Source organism: Necator americanus, chromosome V (assembly GCF_031761385.1).
Source record: "Necator americanus strain Aroian chromosome V, whole genome shotgun sequence".
Classification (NCBI taxonomy): Eukaryota; Metazoa; Nematoda; class Chromadorea; order Rhabditida; family Ancylostomatidae; genus Necator; species Necator americanus.
In genome coordinates this window covers 36,215,721-36,234,818 of record NC_087375.1, presented here as the reverse complement: position 1 = coordinate 36,234,818, position 19,098 = coordinate 36,215,721, and the positions used below count along the sequence as shown (strand labels likewise).

Below are 19,098 nucleotides of genomic sequence, written 5' to 3'. Positions count from 1 at the left end.
GTTCCTAACTCACTCCCAAATCAGCGTAGTCAAGGAAAGCTTCGTGGCCTTTAGTGGCAGAATCAATGCGTTCAGCCTCACGGTTGAACAGCTGTAGGTCAAGCTGTTCTTTAAGTTGGGAGTCACGGGCACGATACATATTCTGGAATGAAATGTAGTGCTCGATTGTTTGCAGGTATCATTATCGGTTTGCGTATTAAAGCATAAAAATAAGTAAAGACCTTCACAACTGCCATTTCCGAACCGAGATGTTTCAGCTGCTCTTCAACTTCGCGTAATCGCGGATTCTTTTCGAGCAAGCGGTGTCCAAGCTCTTGAACGTACTCGATCTGCAACAGTTGGGATGGAATCAGAACAATTTTAGTGTACAGTTAACCTCAGATAATAAGGATCACCTCGTATTTCTTATCTTTGATCTGTTCACCGAGTTCATAGTGTTTCTTAAGAAGGTCCTCTGCTTGTTGTACGTCTAATGCACGAACATTTTCAGCAAGCGCTTTCTTTGTACGGTCAATCCAATTAAACACATCTCTGAGTGCGGATTCGAACATTTCTTGGCCTAAAAAGAAACTTATCAGTTGTCGCTGAGCTGTATGGACTGAACTCCGAGGAATCTAACTCCCATACCTTGTGATTGTTCAGCAATTTTTATCTTTTCACGAGCTCGGCGCAGAAGTTCAGTGTGAAGTGCGCGTAGTTCTGCAATTTTTCGCTCAATCGCCGCTGCTTCTTCAGGATTTTTCTTTTTCACCTGGAGATTAGAAAAAATTAGACTAAACTTGTAGGCCAGTAAGCAGAAAACCTACCTCGGCTGCCAATTTCTCAAGATAGTGAATCTTGTCTTCAAGTGGCTTCAAATCTCGTTCTAAATTCTGCAAGCTCTTCAAATCGTTTGGATTCCTATCCAGTAGATCGAATTTGCCCTGAATGAATCAAAACGTGACCACCGAAGTCGCTCACAAAATGAAAATTCCTTGTGTTTCGAAAGAAAGAGCACACAAAGACTGCAAAGAAAAATAGTATCAAAAAAATGCTCCTACCTGCATCCATTCTCTGGCATCATCGCAAGACGAGTCGAAATCTGCAACTCTTTCAGTCGTCTCCAGTTTAGCAGCACGTTGCGCTCGTAGGCGCTCCAATTCTGCCCAGAGAGCATTCACCTGGAACAAGGAAATTTTTAAACTGTACCTAATGTGATCCAGAAATAATTGAATCTATGACTCCCAGAAACGAACATGAATTTATTCTAACCACAAACCTTTCTCTGTCGCGCCTCAATCTGTCTTGATTGACTATGTCCTTCGCTAATTAGTTCGTCTGCCATGATGTTGATGTGTCTCAACTGGGTGCCACCATTTGCCTTCATATCAGCTTCCAGACGGTCAAACTTCCTACGGAATGCCTTCACGTGTTCTACAGTTGGTTCATCTGCCAGGGCAGCTTCAGTCTCACGTGCCCATCCTTCGAATTCATCGCATTCGCGGTAGAACCTAAGGATCAACACTATGAAATAGTATAGCAAAACAAGGAGATACTATTAATGATTTCAGCTTAACTTGGTGCATTAAAGGCATCACGCCACAAATCTGGTGTGATGCGGGTTTCAGGGGGGTTATGCCTATAGACGAGGTCGTAGATTATGGCAAGGTGGGTGATTCCGTCAATTTCTTCCCAATTGCCGTAAAAAACGGCCTGGAAGATGCGGTGCACGCACAAGGCTGGCGCGCTCCTATCTAACTCGTTTGTAGAAAAGAGCGACCCGGAACGCTCGAAGCCGCATATTCCGGACCGTTTTTAACGGCAATTAGGAAGAAATGGACGGAATCACCTTTCTCCCCATAACCTACGACCTCTTCTATAGGCATAACCCACCTGAAACCCGCACCACCCCAGATTCGTGAGGTGATGCCTTTAAGGAAAAGGATAAAATATACTCCATCGCTCACCTCATGAGCTTGATGTTATCCGATAGCAATCGTCGCCTCACTTCTGCTAAACTATTTAGTTGTCTGTAATCCGATGAGATCATCTTCTGGCGATCCACAATCGCACGACGGCTGTCCACAACATCTGTATGATTCTTCAGAGTTGTAGTAGTTTGTGTGACAGTGACCTGCAGTTAAATGAGGATAAGGAGCCAAAAATAAAAAAAATTGAAACTATAGAAATATTCGTGGCCAGATAACACAATTATTTCAAACACGAACCGTTCTAAGAACTTTTTGATTTCGAATCGACAAAAACCCACCGTTTTTCCAGGAACCTTTCTGCAGTAGTTTGCCGGCACGAATCCTTCAGTACCGTCCTGCTTTAACACACGCCACCATTCCGGCGTAGACTGCTCAAGAAGTGCTAACACTTCACCCTTCACCACAGTCATACCATTTCCTTCGTATTTGTACAACATTTCAATTTGCGGCACGGTAACCTCTTCAGTCTGAAAAAATCGTAACTATCCAGAGCGTTCGTCAAGTATTTCAAGGTGAAAGTGACCTCTTGAGAGCTCGTTGTGGCAGTATGGAAGGAACTGTTTGCGAGTTGTTGGCTCATTTCTTCCAATCTAACAATGTCAGCTCTGAAAGAAGAAATTGACGTCGACGTCCTTCACGGCTGTTGGTTTCACTTCACAGAAAAACACAATAAACTGCACTTCAAATTAACTCCTTCTTACCTATATGCATGGATTTCTTCTTCAAGACGAGCATGTCTTTGCAACAACGACTCAGCCGCTCCTTCATCACGTCCAAGATCATCACTTTTCACCAATGGCATCTTCTCACGAATCCATGACTCAGCTTCATTTGCATCCTGAGAAATCGATAGAATACGAACATTCTAAAGCTTCTCTGACAACATTTTTTCCCTGGAATAGCAGCTTACCTGGAAATACTGTTGTGCCTGCTTAGCTTCGCTAAGCCATTGGCCCAGCGCTTGATGGGCAGCACGAAGTCGTTCCCAGCCCTCCTGCATCGCTTGAATACGACGCTAGAACAAGATGTCATAATATTATATGAGTAGATAAGAACCACCATCTTAACATTAACAAACCAGTACTCTTAACAGTATCGTCAGTTGCAAAGGTGTAGTTTTGACATTTGTAAAAAAAAATCACTCAATATATCTGCTCTAGGCCCTCACCTGGATATCCTCTCGAGATTGACCGTTCTCAATAAGGCGTTCGCCTGCGGCCATCATATCCTTGCTGCGCGCCCAATGTGACTGCATTTCCGTTTCCGTATTCTGGAAGAACAAATCCCATTTATATTTAACTTACTTACATAAGTACTTTACAATTTTCCTCATTTTAACCTAACCAAGGGACAGAAAAATATTTGAAATTGTTCTGCGAGTTATGGGAAAAAGTCCAAACCTTATACAGCAATGTCGTTTGCTGCACTGCTGCAACATCGCCGCTTGCAAGTGCACGACGACAAAGATGTTCTTTTTCACCCAACCAAGATAATTCCTCTTCATGATCCTGCACAAACTGATACAAGGATCGAGCTTTGTCTAGGTTAGCGCGTCGAAGACGACATAGATCGACAAGGCTAAAAATATCCATTTATAAGTTCTACAGATGAGGAAAAGACGTCAAAACTTAAATATTTACTTACGAGTAGTACTGTGCTGTAACATCGTCAAGTTTTCTTTGTAGTACATCATATTGTTCGCCTTTGCTTCTAATATATCTGTTAGCCTGGTTGGTGACATTGGTGAGCCATGTTCCTTGAGCATTCACCTAAATCAATTTAAATTAATAATCTTCATAGAAAAGTCTTAAAAAACAAACGAAACTTAGAAGAGGATTATTAATTAAGGCGAACATACCTGCGCTTCAACAAGTTCATGTTTCCCAAGCAGATCCTCAACACCTAGCAAATGTTTCCCTACATCGCGATTTCGAACAACCGGCTGCAATAGAAACAGTATTCCGAGGAAAAATTACACCAAAACGTTGAGTGACGAACCTCTAGATGTTTAAGTTCACTAGCTAGAGTATCAATATCTCTCAGAAGAGTCATAAGATCATTTAATCCCATCAGAGCTTTGCGACGTTGTTCCAGCAAGGTTAGCAGGTGTGTCCATCTGCAAAAATGGTTAAGTACTCACGAAAAAGCTAAAATCCCCAGTACACCGAAAAAACATGCTCGATTACATTTTTAGAGCTTTGATATCCTTCTAAATGGGATGAGCGGATTTTTTATGGAAGTTTTCTTCGAATGTTTGAATTGTACACAAGTACAAACATCCTTAGAAAATGATTCAATAACACGCACCACTTCATGCGGCACGTCTACGTGTACGTGCACGTCTACTCACTAATGCGTGCTTTAGTACCAAGGTAGGTGGAAAGCTGGAGAATTTAAGTTCCTGGAGAAGTTACTGTAAGACGTAGATTCGCCGAAATAATTCAGTTTCAGCTTATGTGGCCGTCATGGCAGCACACTTTCTGCCATGATGGTCGCATGCCTACGAATACAGTAATTACCGACGGCAGGCACTGCCTGGCAGAAAGTCTGGGGAATGGTTAGCAATTCGTCCAAATGCTGGCAAGGACGAAAAGATCGCAGAGCTACCGCAACCTCTGCTGACAGCATAGGATGGTTAGTCATCTATGCTATTTTGCTGGATTCGGGGCTACGGTAACTGGTATGGCAGCAACAAAATCTCCAAATCATAATACAATGCCAATAGGGAGAAAGTAGCAGAAGGACTGATGGACCAACCAATCCTCTTATATACCGCAACGGTGGTCCAGATCATTGCGGTCAAATACATGATCTACTATACAGTATGGCGCTCAGTCCTACAACAACAAAGTATACTTTCAGCTCGAACATAATGTACACTACACGAAAACTGATTCAAGGATTGTTGTGCAGAAAAAGACGAAGTGCTGGATCATCCTGGAGAACGGTTTTGTGCAGTGTTCGATTTGTCCCTATCTCCCTTACAATCTCCACATCTGTGGTCACTAGATTTGGCGCACTTTCTGGACCGTTCATCGATCAACATTGATGTAGAGAAGGGACAACGACTGGAATCTTCCTTCGTCATCCACAAAGTCTTCGGATTTGGAATCGTCATAAAAGTTGACCAAAGTCTAATTACAGTACGTTCAAATTTGGTCTTCCTACTTTTTACGTTACGTTTCTACTACCTGTGAACTTTTGGAGGCTCCAGTCATCGATTAAATAAGTATCCACCAATACGTATCATTCATGTGTCATGTTTACGGAGCTGTTTCCTGTTCAATTGTTGGGTGTTTATTATTTAAATTAACTAAATACAAGAACTGATCGAGAACGAAGCATACGTCTGTAAGCAGTTTAGCAGTTATAAGAAATATGAAGAAAAAATGAAACTTTCCAACTAAAAGAATTTGTAAGTAAGCAATTCAGATGAGTGGCACACGTGTAAAACTGTACGAACGTGTGGATAAGATTGGAACACTACGAAGCAAGCAGGGGTACAAATCTAGCAGGTGGATGGTACATAAAAGCTTCAACCCACAATAACTATAACATATAACATATATAACAAATAACGATTTCCATAACAAGAAATCTTTTTTCCAGGAGTCCGCTCAACCCCTACTAACTACTCTATCGGATCTACTTACGCACAATAACAACAGGTGAAACTCACCGTCGTTCTATAACACAGACACCTGAGCAGAACACTACTAACAACAAAAACCCAAAGTTATAATTAATACTCAGTTGCTCAATGCCACAACGTCATGATATTTTCTGGCCTAGGATACCGTACGTACCTCTCTATTATGTCCCTTTCACGTGCACGAATCTTATCGCTCTCATGGTATCTTTCATTGCACAAATCAGCACACATCGATGTGAGCAGTTTGAAACGCTCTTCCTAAAGTTCAAGAAATTCTCACTAAAGTTTTTTTTTCCACATACTTAATCAACGAACCCTCGCAAGAATATCATTTGCAATTGCTTGTTGCTTTTTCAGCGATTTTTCCACTTCAGTCGCCGTTCTCCCATGATCCATCTCTTCCAGAACTACTTGTACATTTCTAAGCCAGCTCTGTAACAATTATTTACGAGTAACTTAACGAGTGTTTGTAAGTAAAAAGTATTATACTTCTCGAAGGTTAGCTTTCTTATGGAAACGCTGAGCTACTTGTTCGAGGCGTTCTTGTCTGCAATCGCACGAAATAATCACAGCTTTAAACGGACAAAAAAAAAAAAAAAAAAAAAACGAAATGGAGTGAGAATACACGATTATTACCTCTGTAACTCTGCAATGATTGCGAGTTGCCGATCATTTTCAGCTCGATCGAGCTTCTCCCATGCTGATTCTACGTCGTACATAGAAAGACCTTGAAAAAAGAAAATGTATTCTTAAGCTCCTACCTCAAAATCCAAAGAAATAAACAAACAAGACAGGACGATAAAAACTAGAAAAAAAAATAGATGAAATAAAACAATAACAGACCTTGCGGGGGAGCATACTGCTTTCTACTCATGGCCTTTCTCTTCGTTTGAATAGTGAAAAATAAGGCTTCAAGTTCTCCTTTTTCCTTGTACCTAAAATTTCTCTTGAGTGACTTCCAAAGATAATTTCTCAATTTTAAGCTCCAAAAAACGTAAGAGTCGTTTAATTAGGGGACATTAGATAGTAACAATGGTATGGTAAATGGTAAACAAAACAGGGATTAGCTCACTTGGGAGGTTTCTCTACAGTTCTGAATTCATTAAATTTGCCAAGTTCTTCACGCATTCCGTGCAACGAGTTCGGGAATCTGGAAGAAACGTCATTTTTCTAACATGGATATGTCAATCCAAAGTCCAAACAGTTAACGCAAGACACTAACCGTCTATTCTCAAGCAATTTGATAGTTTCATGAATCCACTTCAGCAGATCAGATGAGATATGCTCGTAATCCTCTTCCATTGTATCGCTGTTCATCAATTTCCCAACAATCTATGTCGGAAGGGAATAGTAATGTCTACGCAACTAACTTCCACTATTTTGCGGAAGAAACCGGAAAATGGAGTGCAACTCACATTGGCAACACGACGAGCTCCAGTCAACTCCGTCTTTTGTTTTGCGAAGTGATGATAGTACAGGGATACGTACGTGATAATTGACTTCTCATCAGGACGAGCCGTGTCCACATCTTCGGCATCGAGAAGGCGCTAAACAAACGTAAGTTGGACAATTACAATAATAACCAAATGAAGTTGAAGCCCGAAAAAAAAGCGTATCACTTCGAATACTTTCAATTTAGTAAAGATTTTCAAATGCGTCATGTTGTATGCAGATTTGAAATGAAATGAAAAACATAACTATAAAGAATACAATTCCCATAACAAAACCTATAATTTTTCGCCTATCATTTGTGGATCATCCATAAAATTTTGCAATGATACATAACAAAACCTATAAGAAAAGCTGAAGGTTTTTTCAACATACAGGCAAGAAATGAAACAAACCGCGATCTCCAACTTTTTCTCAGCAACGTCAAAGGCATTGTTGAGATTTCCAATATGATCGTTGGGGTTCAACGCATTGAAGTTCAACAGTTCAGGTCTGAAAATCAAAATTGATAACTAATCCAGGAGAAGCTACGGATAGAGTGTTTGAGCTGTTCACCTGTGAGCGTGAATGAGAGCGTTGAAAGCTAATCCGTTACGCCAACTTGTTGTGAAGTTCTCCACTCTGACGTTAGGATAACCAGCAGTTTTTCGCTGACACCAAAGAAGAAGTGCATCTTTGGCGTGTTTACGCTCACCACGTTCTTCTTCATCCTGGAATAACATTAGCCATCGGTCTAATAATAACATGTGTATTTTATTTGATCTAATATGAATGGGAGGGAATATATTCTGGTTTGTAGAAAGAAAATTCAGAGGATAAAAACTATATTCTAAAAAATTGAATGAACAACCTATCTCACAAAAAAAAAACTCTGTAAAACAAATGAATATATCCTTCACCGAACAAGACAAATACTCTTACTTACTTCAATAACAATAGTATCGATTTGGAAACGAAGGATGATCGTCCATATGAGACCAAGAATGAGGCGTTCATTTCGATCCAGAATATCTTCAGCTCCAATGTTTTCGAGCTAAAACACGTATTGTTCAATTAACAATAAACTCTTCCAACTACGATTTCAGGAAAATTATTCTGTTGCTCTAAATCTCCTCAACACAAACAAACGCTTTGCCTTAAACGGTCAAAAAAAAAAGAGAATAACTACAAACCTTCGTTAACTCGAAAACAAAGCCTACTTGACCAAAGTTTCACGTAACTGACCCAGGATTTACATCTTCCAATTTTTATTTTCAAAACTCTTGTGCGTTACCACTATAAGGAGCGAGAAATTACATTTTAAGAGCAACCACTGAAGATGCAAGATGCAAAATTGTTGACCCCTCTTCTATAAACAACGCTCTCATCAAAATTCTCCCGTGATTAGCTCGTGCCAGCCTTGTGTGTCCAAACACAGACAGCAGCTCGCAGATGTAAATACAAATTGACACCTGCGGTTCCTCTAGAGCACGACTGACTGCACTTTGTGCAGTCCAGCACAAAAAAAAAGCACATTTCAGATATAGAAATCAGTATAGAAAAGAATGGCAAACAAATGCTCACTTGAATTCTTTTTCTTTTAAGAAAGTCCAGCGACTTGTTGAGATTTTCAATCTTCTGCACCCGCATACGACCTCTGAACACAAGAGCTAAGAATGACTCCGGCTGAAGCAAACAATACAAGAAAAAAGTTGCAGACCAGTCTCACCTATTGGGTTTTCCCAATTTCTCGCCAGAAATAATCTCCAGAAGTTTCATTAATAGAACACCATCTCCAAAATCAACAAAGAGATCCACAACTTCCAATCTGGCCTGAAAATCACTTCATTATCACGATCATGTTTTGTAGTTGTTAACTCGGTATGTTAACTAACGGCTATTTTTCTAATCTTTCTCAAATTATCTCTTCGAAGGGAACAAGGGGAAAAAAGCGTGATTGAAATACTTTTTTCCCCTTGTTACAATCGGAAAAGACCTCTATTTGTCTGATAGGGCTGGCGATAGCAATCATCTCAAGTGCCCACGTCGTGCTATGGTCACCAACAAAACAACGTGTCAATAAACCCCATCCAAATCGGCTGCTCGCTGCAGTCATGGTTAAGAACTACATCGGATGGACTAGATGTTGTTGACAAATGGTTTCTACTAGCCTTAGGGCAATGAGATAGTGATTTCACATCAAAGTGGACATTACGGCCTTAGATCACTTTAAATAGACGAAGGCGGAGGACTGGTAGATGGTAATGCTACAATAGCTTAAACTGTATACAGGACCTGGAGATCTGGCTTTTTCTCGAAATCTCAGAAAGTTGGCTAAGCACATTAAGATAGAGAATATTGTGGCCATTAATTCTAAAGAGGATTCTAAAAGGGTTAAAAGATAAAGACACTCACATCCTCGATTGTTCTCGCCTCATTAAAACTCGAAGCTCAAACTGACGTTGATACAGAAGTTCTAATAGAAATTTCAAGGTTTTGGATTTGACTGATATAGAAAAAAGGCACTGTCATTAAGGTTCTAATTCATAAACAATTCATAAATAAATAGTCGCTGTTAAAACTTCCTTCAAAAAGGCGTCAGTTAGCAGTGAGACCAACCTAATGTAGTAAATATAGAACGGTGTGAAACCTAGTGGCAAATGGCCAATTTCTCTAGACAACTGTAGTAAGTTATCACATATAACTTTGGTGAGTTCGAAAATATCACTCGGTATTAATCCGTTAAGAGGAAATCTTCGATAAATTTACATCTGATACCAACAGAGCATTTGAACACGAATCCATCAATGGATTATTATGACTCATTCATAACACATCGTTTTGCAATTAAAATTTCAATATGCCATTCAACTTCTGTAACGATATCTAATTATTTCTGTTGATTTGTTATAACTGAACAATTTGCCTCCATCAATGTTAGAAAAACCAATGCAAAATAGGACTATCAGAAAAATCAGAAAATCGAATTCTGTCAGAATTACTTGGAAAATGTAATAACGGCCAGATTATGAACAACTTCAGAAATCCGTGGACTACATTTTAGCATATCTTCAAGGGTTACATTTATTCGAGAACGCTAGGTACAAATGCTGGTATACGACTGGGTTTTAATTCAGTAGATGTTTCCCAACAGTTTTCTTATTGCAACTGTATGAACCTTGGCTTCGAATCCTATCCTCAGCCCGAATTCTTATGGATCACCTGCGTGACATTTATGCTAACTGATGTTTCACGCAAAATTTATCGAAGTTGGAAAGAATCCCATTCTTTCCCGTTTTTAAATACTACAAAGCTCGAAAATGAAAAAAAAATGAGGCGATCATCCCCAAAAGTGGACATTCTCGGAAAAACTGTAAGAGTTTGGTCAACCAATCACTGTATTTATTCAAATCTTCAATTTTAAAATTTCGTTGGTAAACTTGTTACTGGTACCCCGAAATCATCGAGTTTACGATTCTGTTCACCGTAAACAAGAAGATCCTTAAATAATATCCGTGCTTTACTTCAGTAGTCATATAAGGGGCCATATATCGCCGGTGTGTCTCTTGCCCTGCGACAAATAATAAGGCCATGCGTCGGAATGCAGTGCGCCAAAAATGTGCCGCAGCGAATATATCTAAAGCGTCATCTTTAACGGAAGGCCGCCATCACGCCCTATCCACACTTCGTCAGACTAATAAATATTCATACAAACAGTTTCGAAAATGGAATGCGATATATAAGAAATCGATAAATCAATGCTAACTAAATGTAAGTGATAGAGAAACAGTAAAGATACTTCCTATAACCCACCCGATTCAGAAAGGAGTTGCACCACTTTGTAAATGTTTTCTTTTGGATATGTACGCGTTCATCTTGCAGTTGCTTAATACGATTACGCTCAAAAAAGAGCGTCTCATTAGCAAAATCATCGTCATCATTCCGTGGACTTGGTGCTGCTCCAGCAGGCGTCCCGTTTGCACGTGGAACTCGCACCTAAAAAGAAACTTGTGAACCATACATCAGAGCAAAGACAAGGAGGTTTTTCGCTCCAAACGCTGAATGTCGTTCGATGGAACTTTTTACGTAACATTCATAAATCACTAGCTACAGCTGTTGGATTAACGATAAATATCAGACAGCTCATTTAACACTAGGCAACATTTGTCCCAAAAGTCCTGAGTAAAAAGAAAAAGAACTTGAAACCTCAACCATTTTTTCTCCTAAAGAACAAGCAAAATAGCGAAATAGAAGTTCTGATCACAATAACAAAGAGAGTGCTTGGACACTCGAGATTTCTATAGATCACACTCACACGGGATAGCTCCAAAATCAGAGATTGTACAGCTCTGCTGAGCACAAAATGTTCAGACTCCCATAAAATTCATTTATAATTCATAAGTGCAGACGAATTAAAAAATATTAGCAGGTAAATAACTCAAAGTCTACTGAAATACGTGTTTTGCAGAATTACATGACCCTATTTTATAACGTTAAATTGCTCTTTTTGCTATCACAAATACATATTAATCAAGTATGACCAAAAATTGATAGATCGATTATTAGATAAAGAGAGAACAAATTCTAAACCAATACAAATTTGTAATATGTTTCAAACAGAAACTAAACTTAATTTATGGCTGAGTGTTCTCACTCATTTACTATGACTCCATCATCGCAGTAGCAGATTTATGGCTACATGTGTTAGCAGAACTCATTTACAAGTAAAACTATGAACTTAGCAGGGCTAGTATGGAAAGAAATATTGTCCGACATGAAATGTCACTAAAACAACTTCGCAACAATTCTCCTACCCATTTATCAATAATAATGTTTTCCTACAACAACCTGTAACCTTATCATATGACACTTACATAAGGTATAAAATCTACACTAGCCATAAACTAGCTATTTACACACCATTATCAATCTACTGATAGCTTCAATGGATTGCCGCGCAGTCAATGATTGGATTGCAAACAAGTTGCACAATGTTCCCATAGGAAGCCACACTACATTTGCCAACGAGAGCGGAAACGTCTTAATTAGGTTGCAAAAACAAAGCAAAAAAAGGTACAATCACGACTATTTCAACTCTTTTCAGTAGTGCAACTGGACTATTTTTTCAACAGTCGTCTAAAATCTATAGGCAACAAAAGTTGCCACGTTTCTATGTTGTTTACCAGAGATGTGCAGTAATAAAAATCTAATCCCTCTGGAGAGAACAAAATCAGGAGAAAATCGAAAACAGCGACTACTTCACAAGAATTTCCAGCCGATCACACATTCGTTCATCTGAGACAGAAGACAAAAGGGATTCATAACAAGTCACAGTTTTCGGCACAAAGGCTATTCCATCTCATGATATAATAATGACAGCTGAGAAAACAAGAATGTGGTAATCAGTATCTCTGAATACTCACCCTTACTTCATATTGTGGCATAGTTGGCTCTTTTGTATGTAGTTCGTCGAAATTGATGGCACTTCGGCTTGAGGAAATCTCACCGCGCCAGCCTCGCGCCTCGTCTATGAATGAAAAGAAATTAGTAGTTTCAAAAAAGTGAACATTCTTTTTCGTACGATTCACGAGATAACGAAAGAAACGGAATATGTGAACGACTCAACACTGCACTGTAAACTAGTAATGCAGAAGAAATCACTTATGATGCTCTTGAAAAGGTGACTGTTTCTTTATTCTTATTTTTGCAAACGAAAGAAACAATCATCAAAGGCGGATTGTGCTTCAGTACCCTTTCTGCTTCAATCATCTTCTACTTCCTGACATATGAAAGTCCAAAGAAGTAGAATGAAACTATACAATCATATAGTTAATAGAACCATATGCAACTCATGGCATGTAAAGAATTTCACTTTTAAGAGAGAAAAGAAAAGATAAATTCTCTCAGTTTTTCCACTATCAATGCATTCTATGTGCAGGAACTGAATCAAACAGAAACAATGCTTTGTTCGCAAAAGAAGAATTTCGTTCCGCCTCAGAACTTTTAAACAAGTTTAGCAGCAGGTAAATAAAACATAAAAACACTGAAAAAAGCAAATTCAACTTTCCGGCTTTCGGATTTCTAATTCAAAGTTCTACAACATTTAATACTGCTGCAGCTCGTCAACCGAACTAAAGCAATATTAAAAATTGCAAAACCAAGAAAGTAACTAAATGAATAACAAAGCGATTACGAAGAGATGGCATGAACTATCTGCTAGTGTTTTACAACAATTAGATAACAGTTCTTCCTCAAATCCTATGATGACACTGACGTTTCTCGTGAATAGCACTTAAAAAGTGCTAAAATATTAAGTATATTACAAAATAGAAGTTTGTAGGGGAAGCAACGTAAGAAGTTAAGCTTCAATAAAAGCTGAATGGTAATTATGCAACCAGAACAAAGTCCATGAAAGTACAACTCGAAATGATTACCTTCAAGGTTCTTGACCGTTTTCCCTTCACCGGGTGAATAGATCGCAGCTGAATACACGAACGACATCACTTATTGGTGACACAGCTCAGCGCATTACTCACAATATAGAATCCAGCCACTATTAGCGGTCAGTAAATCGCTGTTCGCTTCGGGGTCAACTCTCGCCAATGTCAGCCAGCGGAAGATATGATGACTCGACGCGTTGGTGCGTGTGACGACAGATAGAGTATAGTTAAGAGAGGGGCGGAGGCGATAGGTACGGGTCAAGGCGACACCACGACGACGTTGACGACGACGACTGCGGCCGCGATGCAATCCCGACGAGATCAGACGGCAGACGAACGCCCTACACTTGCACTGTCACACCCTCCCCCGTTTACCAATTACGGGGGAATTACGGCTCGCCGACGACGACGACGATGACGTGCAAGACTCACGCTGACCGCCTCGATTTAGGGAGGGAACTCTTTCCGGCCGAAGAGCGCACGACAAGCACCTCCTTTGCGCGCAAATACGCACCGATTGAACGATGGGAAACTCCCGCACTGTCCATTTCACAGACATACGACAAAAGATAAACGGAATGAACAGCACGTTTCGAGTAAGTATCACTGTGAGAGAGTGAAACTCCGGTACAATCGCAGCGCTCATCATTCTCCACAATAGCAAGCTTGCAACAATTGCTATTGTGGAGAATGATGAGCACTTCGAGTCCTACAGAAATTGAAAACTTTATCCAGCTACAGTCTATGTTTTATGCTGCAAAATGCGCTCTTTAATAGCGTTCATCCATAGGAAAATTGCTGGAAAATGTTTACATTTCTCAAAAAGTAAATATAGTCCTCAAAAGTTCAAACGGTCCACGTGGAAAAATTCTTTGGAGAACATGAATGCAAGTAAAACTTAGCTCACCGCTGCCATGTCGCTAACGAATAGCACATCTGAGTTCCTAGAAAAAAAGCTGTTATGGAGCTGATATAAACAGATATGTTCCCGGATGCCTAATTTTTCAGTTTCTGTAGCTGAGACTTTGTTTTTTTTTTTCTTATTTCTCACTGAATGCGATAAATTGAATACATTTTCGAGTGTAACACTAATATCCAGACCTCTGTGCTGTGCTATTATGGCACTCATCTTTCGACATAAAGGTGAACATCAAGAGTATTCGATATCAAATGTGCAGGAGTTGCAGGACGACAGAAATTTGCATCTGCAAACAATGCATTTTCGTTTTCTTCGCAACAGTGGAAAGAAATTAGAAAAACTCTCTTCGAGATTGAATTTGATTAAATAAATAAAAGAAATAGCTTGCTCCATTACCTCATGGGAAAAGAGAACGAAACCGTGTTAATCGTGAAAAGAGCACTCAAATTATGATTTCCAGAAAGAGAGCGTCTACTTCAGAATAAACTTGTTCACACCGGTAAATACAGGTTCTCGACACGTCATCCGAGGGGAAATTTATCAGCGACCACTAGAAACTTTTTAAATATTTACATTTTTCCGTTTGACTCATCCCATCCTCATAAAATAAAACAATAGCGCACGTGACGTGGAGCCATTTGAACTCATTTTGTGATCGGTGCAAACCCAACTGGAACTGTGCTGACCTTAATTCAACGGAACGGATGAAAGTGTAGAACGTTAGATGGGATAAAGGACGATTCGAGATCTTCCCACAGTGCACACAAAAACATCTCTTTCGTAATTCGTCGTCCAAACATTAAGGGGGAAATGTGAATTTAATTCGAGAAATACAAAGGACTCATTTTGTGACTCATTGCATGACATCTCACTAAACAAACAAATTTCTTAACACAAATGTTGTCGGGAAAAGGTTAGAAAATTCCGCGTCCACGAAAAAAAAAGCAAGAACAGCACAGTTGGTTTTGTCATAGAATCATAAGAAGCAGTTCTGTTTCCCTCTCGGGCAAAATTCTGAGGACTACTTCCTATTACTATTTTCGCAAACTTTGAAAACACCTTTGAAAACTTTGAAAATATTAGCAGTATTCAAATGAGTTTAGTTCATCATATCAGCAGGAAAAGACACTAAATTGTAATTATATCACTGGTTTGTAAATTAAAGACACTAAATTGTAATTATACGAACAAATCATATAAAAGCAAGACTCGAAAAACTGAAGAACTTTCTATTTAGAAAAAAAATCAAGAAAGAGCAACAAAAATATCAACACAATGGCTGCAAGCTGAGCAATTTTGTTGAAAAAGTGAGGAAAAAAACTTTGCGAAACTCTATGTCCCATTTAAAATTTAGCCATAAACATTCAATAACGTCGTGTTAGCGCTGATTTGACAGTTTAGTTAGAAGCTTTGAGATAAGACATTGCAGAATCACGGGCAAAGTCGGAGTCGATAAAACGATGGAATGTGTTGCACTCATAAAACAGAACTTCGACGATTTAATTCAATCAAAACGAAATTCATAATGCAGAAATTCTGTGTGGGAAAGTTCACACAACTCAGCAATAGGACTGAAAAGAAGTGTGAAAAAGAAAGAAGGAAAAAAACGGAATCGATACCTCACTAGAGCTGGCACGTGTCTGAAACCAAGCAACGGGACTCGTTACCTCGAAAATGCTAAACCGGGGAGGCCCCTGCCTGTATTTTTCCTTCGGCATCGTTACCTACGTGATCAGAGAAATAGATGATTAAATTAACGACTGTTGGAGAGAAAATTCTACACCGAGTAAACTTGGCAGCTGGTTCACAACAGAAAATTTTTCATTGCGAAAATGTGGAACGAGACCTATTTTATCGATTTCTTTTCGATCACGATATGACCAGATTGAATGTGGAAAGAGGCGAATAGGCCAAGTCAGTATTAGAGTTTTAAACCAATAGTTAAGATCATGTCATAGATCCAGAATAGTTCTTCCAACTGGTAAGGTGGTACACAAAAAAACTGACAGAAGAAAGTTTTTAAGAATTTTCGAGAACCTGACAGACGAAAGAAACATGATTACATCCAGGTATTTCCGTGGATCTTTCCGAATTATACGATAGCAATGTTTTTTGAGCAACAAATTATAAGAGATTGTATTAGCACATAGGCAATACGAGCCAGATGCTACCAGAGACATGAATAAAATGCCTGGAATGCTTTTAAAATCTTCTCAAGATCTACAGAAATCTCTGTCGTCATCAGCGTTTCATCATTGCTGTAGGATTTTTTTTCCCGGAAAAGATCGAACAATTCCATGGGATTCCGTTGCAAGAGCTTCTCAAGCGTGCACGTTATTTTACAAAGTAGTTTCTTTCGAAACTATTTCAACCATGGACACCGACATTCCCTTTTTTCGTTAAGATTTCGAAGTAAAGACGAAGAGAATTCCATTGCAAAACAATTCCTTTCCCAACTTTACCACCATACTAACTTACTACAACTACTTTGCATAAATTTCGTTCTTCTTTGCACGGATTTCATCGAAATATTTTCATGGATTTCATCGAAATAATTCCTGCCCGCAATCTTATCGAACAGTAATTAGTAGTTGACACACTTCCGCTCAAGACCAATGATGAGACATTCACTGAGGCTTGAACAGCCTATTGTCACAGCTTTTTCACTGGCTTTGAAGTTCACATTGACGACGGTCGTAAACTCAACGGATTCAAGGAAGCTTTAATTAAGAGATTCTGCTTTTATCCTTCATAAAAGGCACTAGAGACCGTTTGAGGAACCACATCTCACACCAAATGTCAAATGAAATGAGAAAAAGGCGCAAAAATTTCGAGAAAACCATAAGAAGAACAATCCGCTTGTTTGTATCTGCCTCAGTGAAAAAAATGAAATAACGAATAAAATATCGCAATGAAAAAGCAGCTAATAGCGGCACTAAGTTTAATTCGGTTCCTGTAGAGCAAATCATCGTGTGATTATTAAAATTAATCAGACTTATTAAATCATAGCATACGAAATCATCTGCGGCTTCTTTTATCAGGAAATGTCCGCACACATCGCTGACGTTTAATTCTCTTGTAGTGAGCGATAAAAACTACATGGATTTCTTGATAAACATTCTCTCTAACAGTGACAATAAATAAGCAGAAACTAGAGAAAGAAAAATTATGTAGTCATATGTTCTTGCACAAAGAATCAGTTGAAAAACGAGTAAAATGCAGTTGGAAGGGGGGCACTCAGTGGCGCCATCACTTATTTAATATTACATCTTATATTAATTTATTTTATCATATTATATTATTTATTATATATTATCATTTATTTATGTATTATTTATTTATATATGTTATTATTTATCATTTATTATATCCATTATTATTTAAGAAAATAATTGAATAAATCGAATCCCTAAGGCCTAAGCATTAGTCTCAAAGGATCTATAACATGTAAACTGAAGTTACTAAGAGAAAAAAGTAACTTAGAGAGTCGAGAAATAGGGGCGACACAGAATCCCCCTCCCCGTCACAACTATTTTCCCCGAAAAACTGGATAAAAAATCCTCCTTAATGAGACCTAGCTGAATTGTAACGAAACCACTAACAACCCATTAACCACAAAAATCTCTAAGAATTGTTAAACCGAAAAAAAAAACGAATTTAAAGGGAAATGATCATATCCTAATAGGTGTAGTATAAAGACAGATTTTTTTTATATGACCAAAAAGCTAGTTGAATCCGAAAGTGAGAATTGAAATCGGGGCAAGTAGAGAGAGGGGAAAAAAGCCGGGCGTAGGTCTTGTTCTACTAGAATGAAGCGTAAGATCAATAGTACAAACTCATCAATGTGTGTATATGTGTCACAGCACACCATAAGGCCCGACATGGCTGTGGATTCTCGCCAGGCCAGAAATTAGCCGACATTTTCATCATCTGTCTGTTGTTGTATACGGCTTGAATTGCGGTTCGATCGAACAATTCTGAGCATGCTGCGCTCTTTTTTTAATGTTAAGAATATTTTCACATCATTATGGCGCAGTTCTCACTTGGGAATTTACACAACTTTGAGGATTTTATGGACTATTTTCATAAACTAAACTATTCGAAGATGCTGGAAATAGTTTTGGTCAATTAGTAAATCCTCTGAAACTCGAAACACTCTGAACTTCTGTCAGTTAATTAATTTATTCTGTAATTTGTTTTACCCCTTTTAACCCTTCAGATTTTGTAATATAATCATACAGATTGATAATTTGTAATAACATAACAGAGTAAGATAGCCTCTAGGAAAAAAAACGTTTGAAAAACGAATGGAAACATCTTATGGGATAAAATGTGCTATAAAGATCCAATCTTACTGTATAAAACTGGCGGGAAATTCAAAAGAGGTCTGCTCCTTTTTGTTTCCGTTTTATGGCATATCTATGGATATTTTCAAATCATAAAAAATAATAGTAAACCTCTCAAACTTTCACCAGAGAAAGGATACACAGAGACGTGGTCTTTTTTTTTCCCCAGCAGAACCCTCAACAGAAACCGAACCTCCTCGCATTGTGAAAATGACGATCGGAGGGGAGAAAAAGGAACGGAAAGGACATTGAAACGACAAGGTCACGTCATCGAACGGCTCATCGTTGGCGCCACAACCACAACGGCATCCGTCGACGTCCGTTTACGTTGCGATCTGCGACT

General features: G+C 38.8%; 1 protein-coding gene across 3 annotated transcripts in view; it reads right to left on the bottom strand.

The window, feature by feature from the left end:
* The window catches only part of RB195_016254 (uncharacterized protein), a gene marked incomplete at both ends in the record, with an annotated part of 30,724 nt that extends 16,105 nt beyond the window's left edge, over window positions 1–14,619 (bottom strand). Inside the window, 35 exons of one of the 3 annotated variants that reach the window (XM_064207324.1) lie at window positions 14–142; window positions 222–329; window positions 396–559; window positions 628–751; window positions 807–923; window positions 1,041–1,160; window positions 1,259–1,490; window positions 1,947–2,113; window positions 2,249–2,437; window positions 2,494–2,575; window positions 2,672–2,808; window positions 2,881–2,985; window positions 3,139–3,240; window positions 3,371–3,548; window positions 3,615–3,739; window positions 3,829–3,912; window positions 3,969–4,086; window positions 5,777–5,880; window positions 5,938–6,054; window positions 6,112–6,169; window positions 6,259–6,349; window positions 6,466–6,557; window positions 6,695–6,772; window positions 6,845–6,954; window positions 7,038–7,169; window positions 7,467–7,563; window positions 7,627–7,781; window positions 7,997–8,104; window positions 8,635–8,707; window positions 8,780–8,883; window positions 10,864–11,046; window positions 12,474–12,577; window positions 13,485–13,532; window positions 13,587–13,831; window positions 13,923–14,038. In XM_064207324.1, coding sequence (XP_064063204.1) covers window positions 14–142; window positions 222–329; window positions 396–559; window positions 628–751; window positions 807–923; window positions 1,041–1,160; window positions 1,259–1,490; window positions 1,947–2,113; window positions 2,249–2,437; window positions 2,494–2,575; window positions 2,672–2,808; window positions 2,881–2,985; window positions 3,139–3,240; window positions 3,371–3,548; window positions 3,615–3,739; window positions 3,829–3,912; window positions 3,969–4,086; window positions 5,777–5,880; window positions 5,938–6,054; window positions 6,112–6,169; window positions 6,259–6,349; window positions 6,466–6,557; window positions 6,695–6,772; window positions 6,845–6,954; window positions 7,038–7,169; window positions 7,467–7,563; window positions 7,627–7,781; window positions 7,997–8,104; window positions 8,635–8,707; window positions 8,780–8,883; window positions 10,864–11,046; window positions 12,474–12,577; window positions 13,485–13,532; window positions 13,587–13,831; window positions 13,923–14,038 — 4,296 coding nt within the window. Of the gene's footprint in view, window positions 1–13; window positions 143–221; window positions 330–395; window positions 560–627; window positions 752–806; window positions 924–1,040; window positions 1,161–1,258; window positions 1,491–1,946; window positions 2,114–2,248; window positions 2,438–2,493; window positions 2,576–2,671; window positions 2,809–2,880; window positions 2,986–3,138; window positions 3,241–3,370; window positions 3,549–3,614; window positions 3,740–3,828; window positions 3,913–3,968; window positions 4,087–5,776; window positions 5,881–5,937; window positions 6,055–6,111; window positions 6,170–6,258; window positions 6,350–6,465; window positions 6,558–6,694; window positions 6,773–6,844; window positions 6,955–7,037; window positions 7,170–7,466; window positions 7,564–7,626; window positions 7,782–7,996; window positions 8,105–8,634; window positions 8,708–8,779; window positions 8,884–10,863; window positions 11,047–12,473; window positions 12,578–13,484; window positions 13,552–13,586; window positions 13,832–13,922; window positions 14,039–14,591 lie in introns of those variants that run through there. The other 2 variants (XM_064207323.1, XM_064207322.1) reach the window with 2 other exon arrangements.
* Window positions 14,620–19,098: the final 4,479 nt, after the last annotated feature.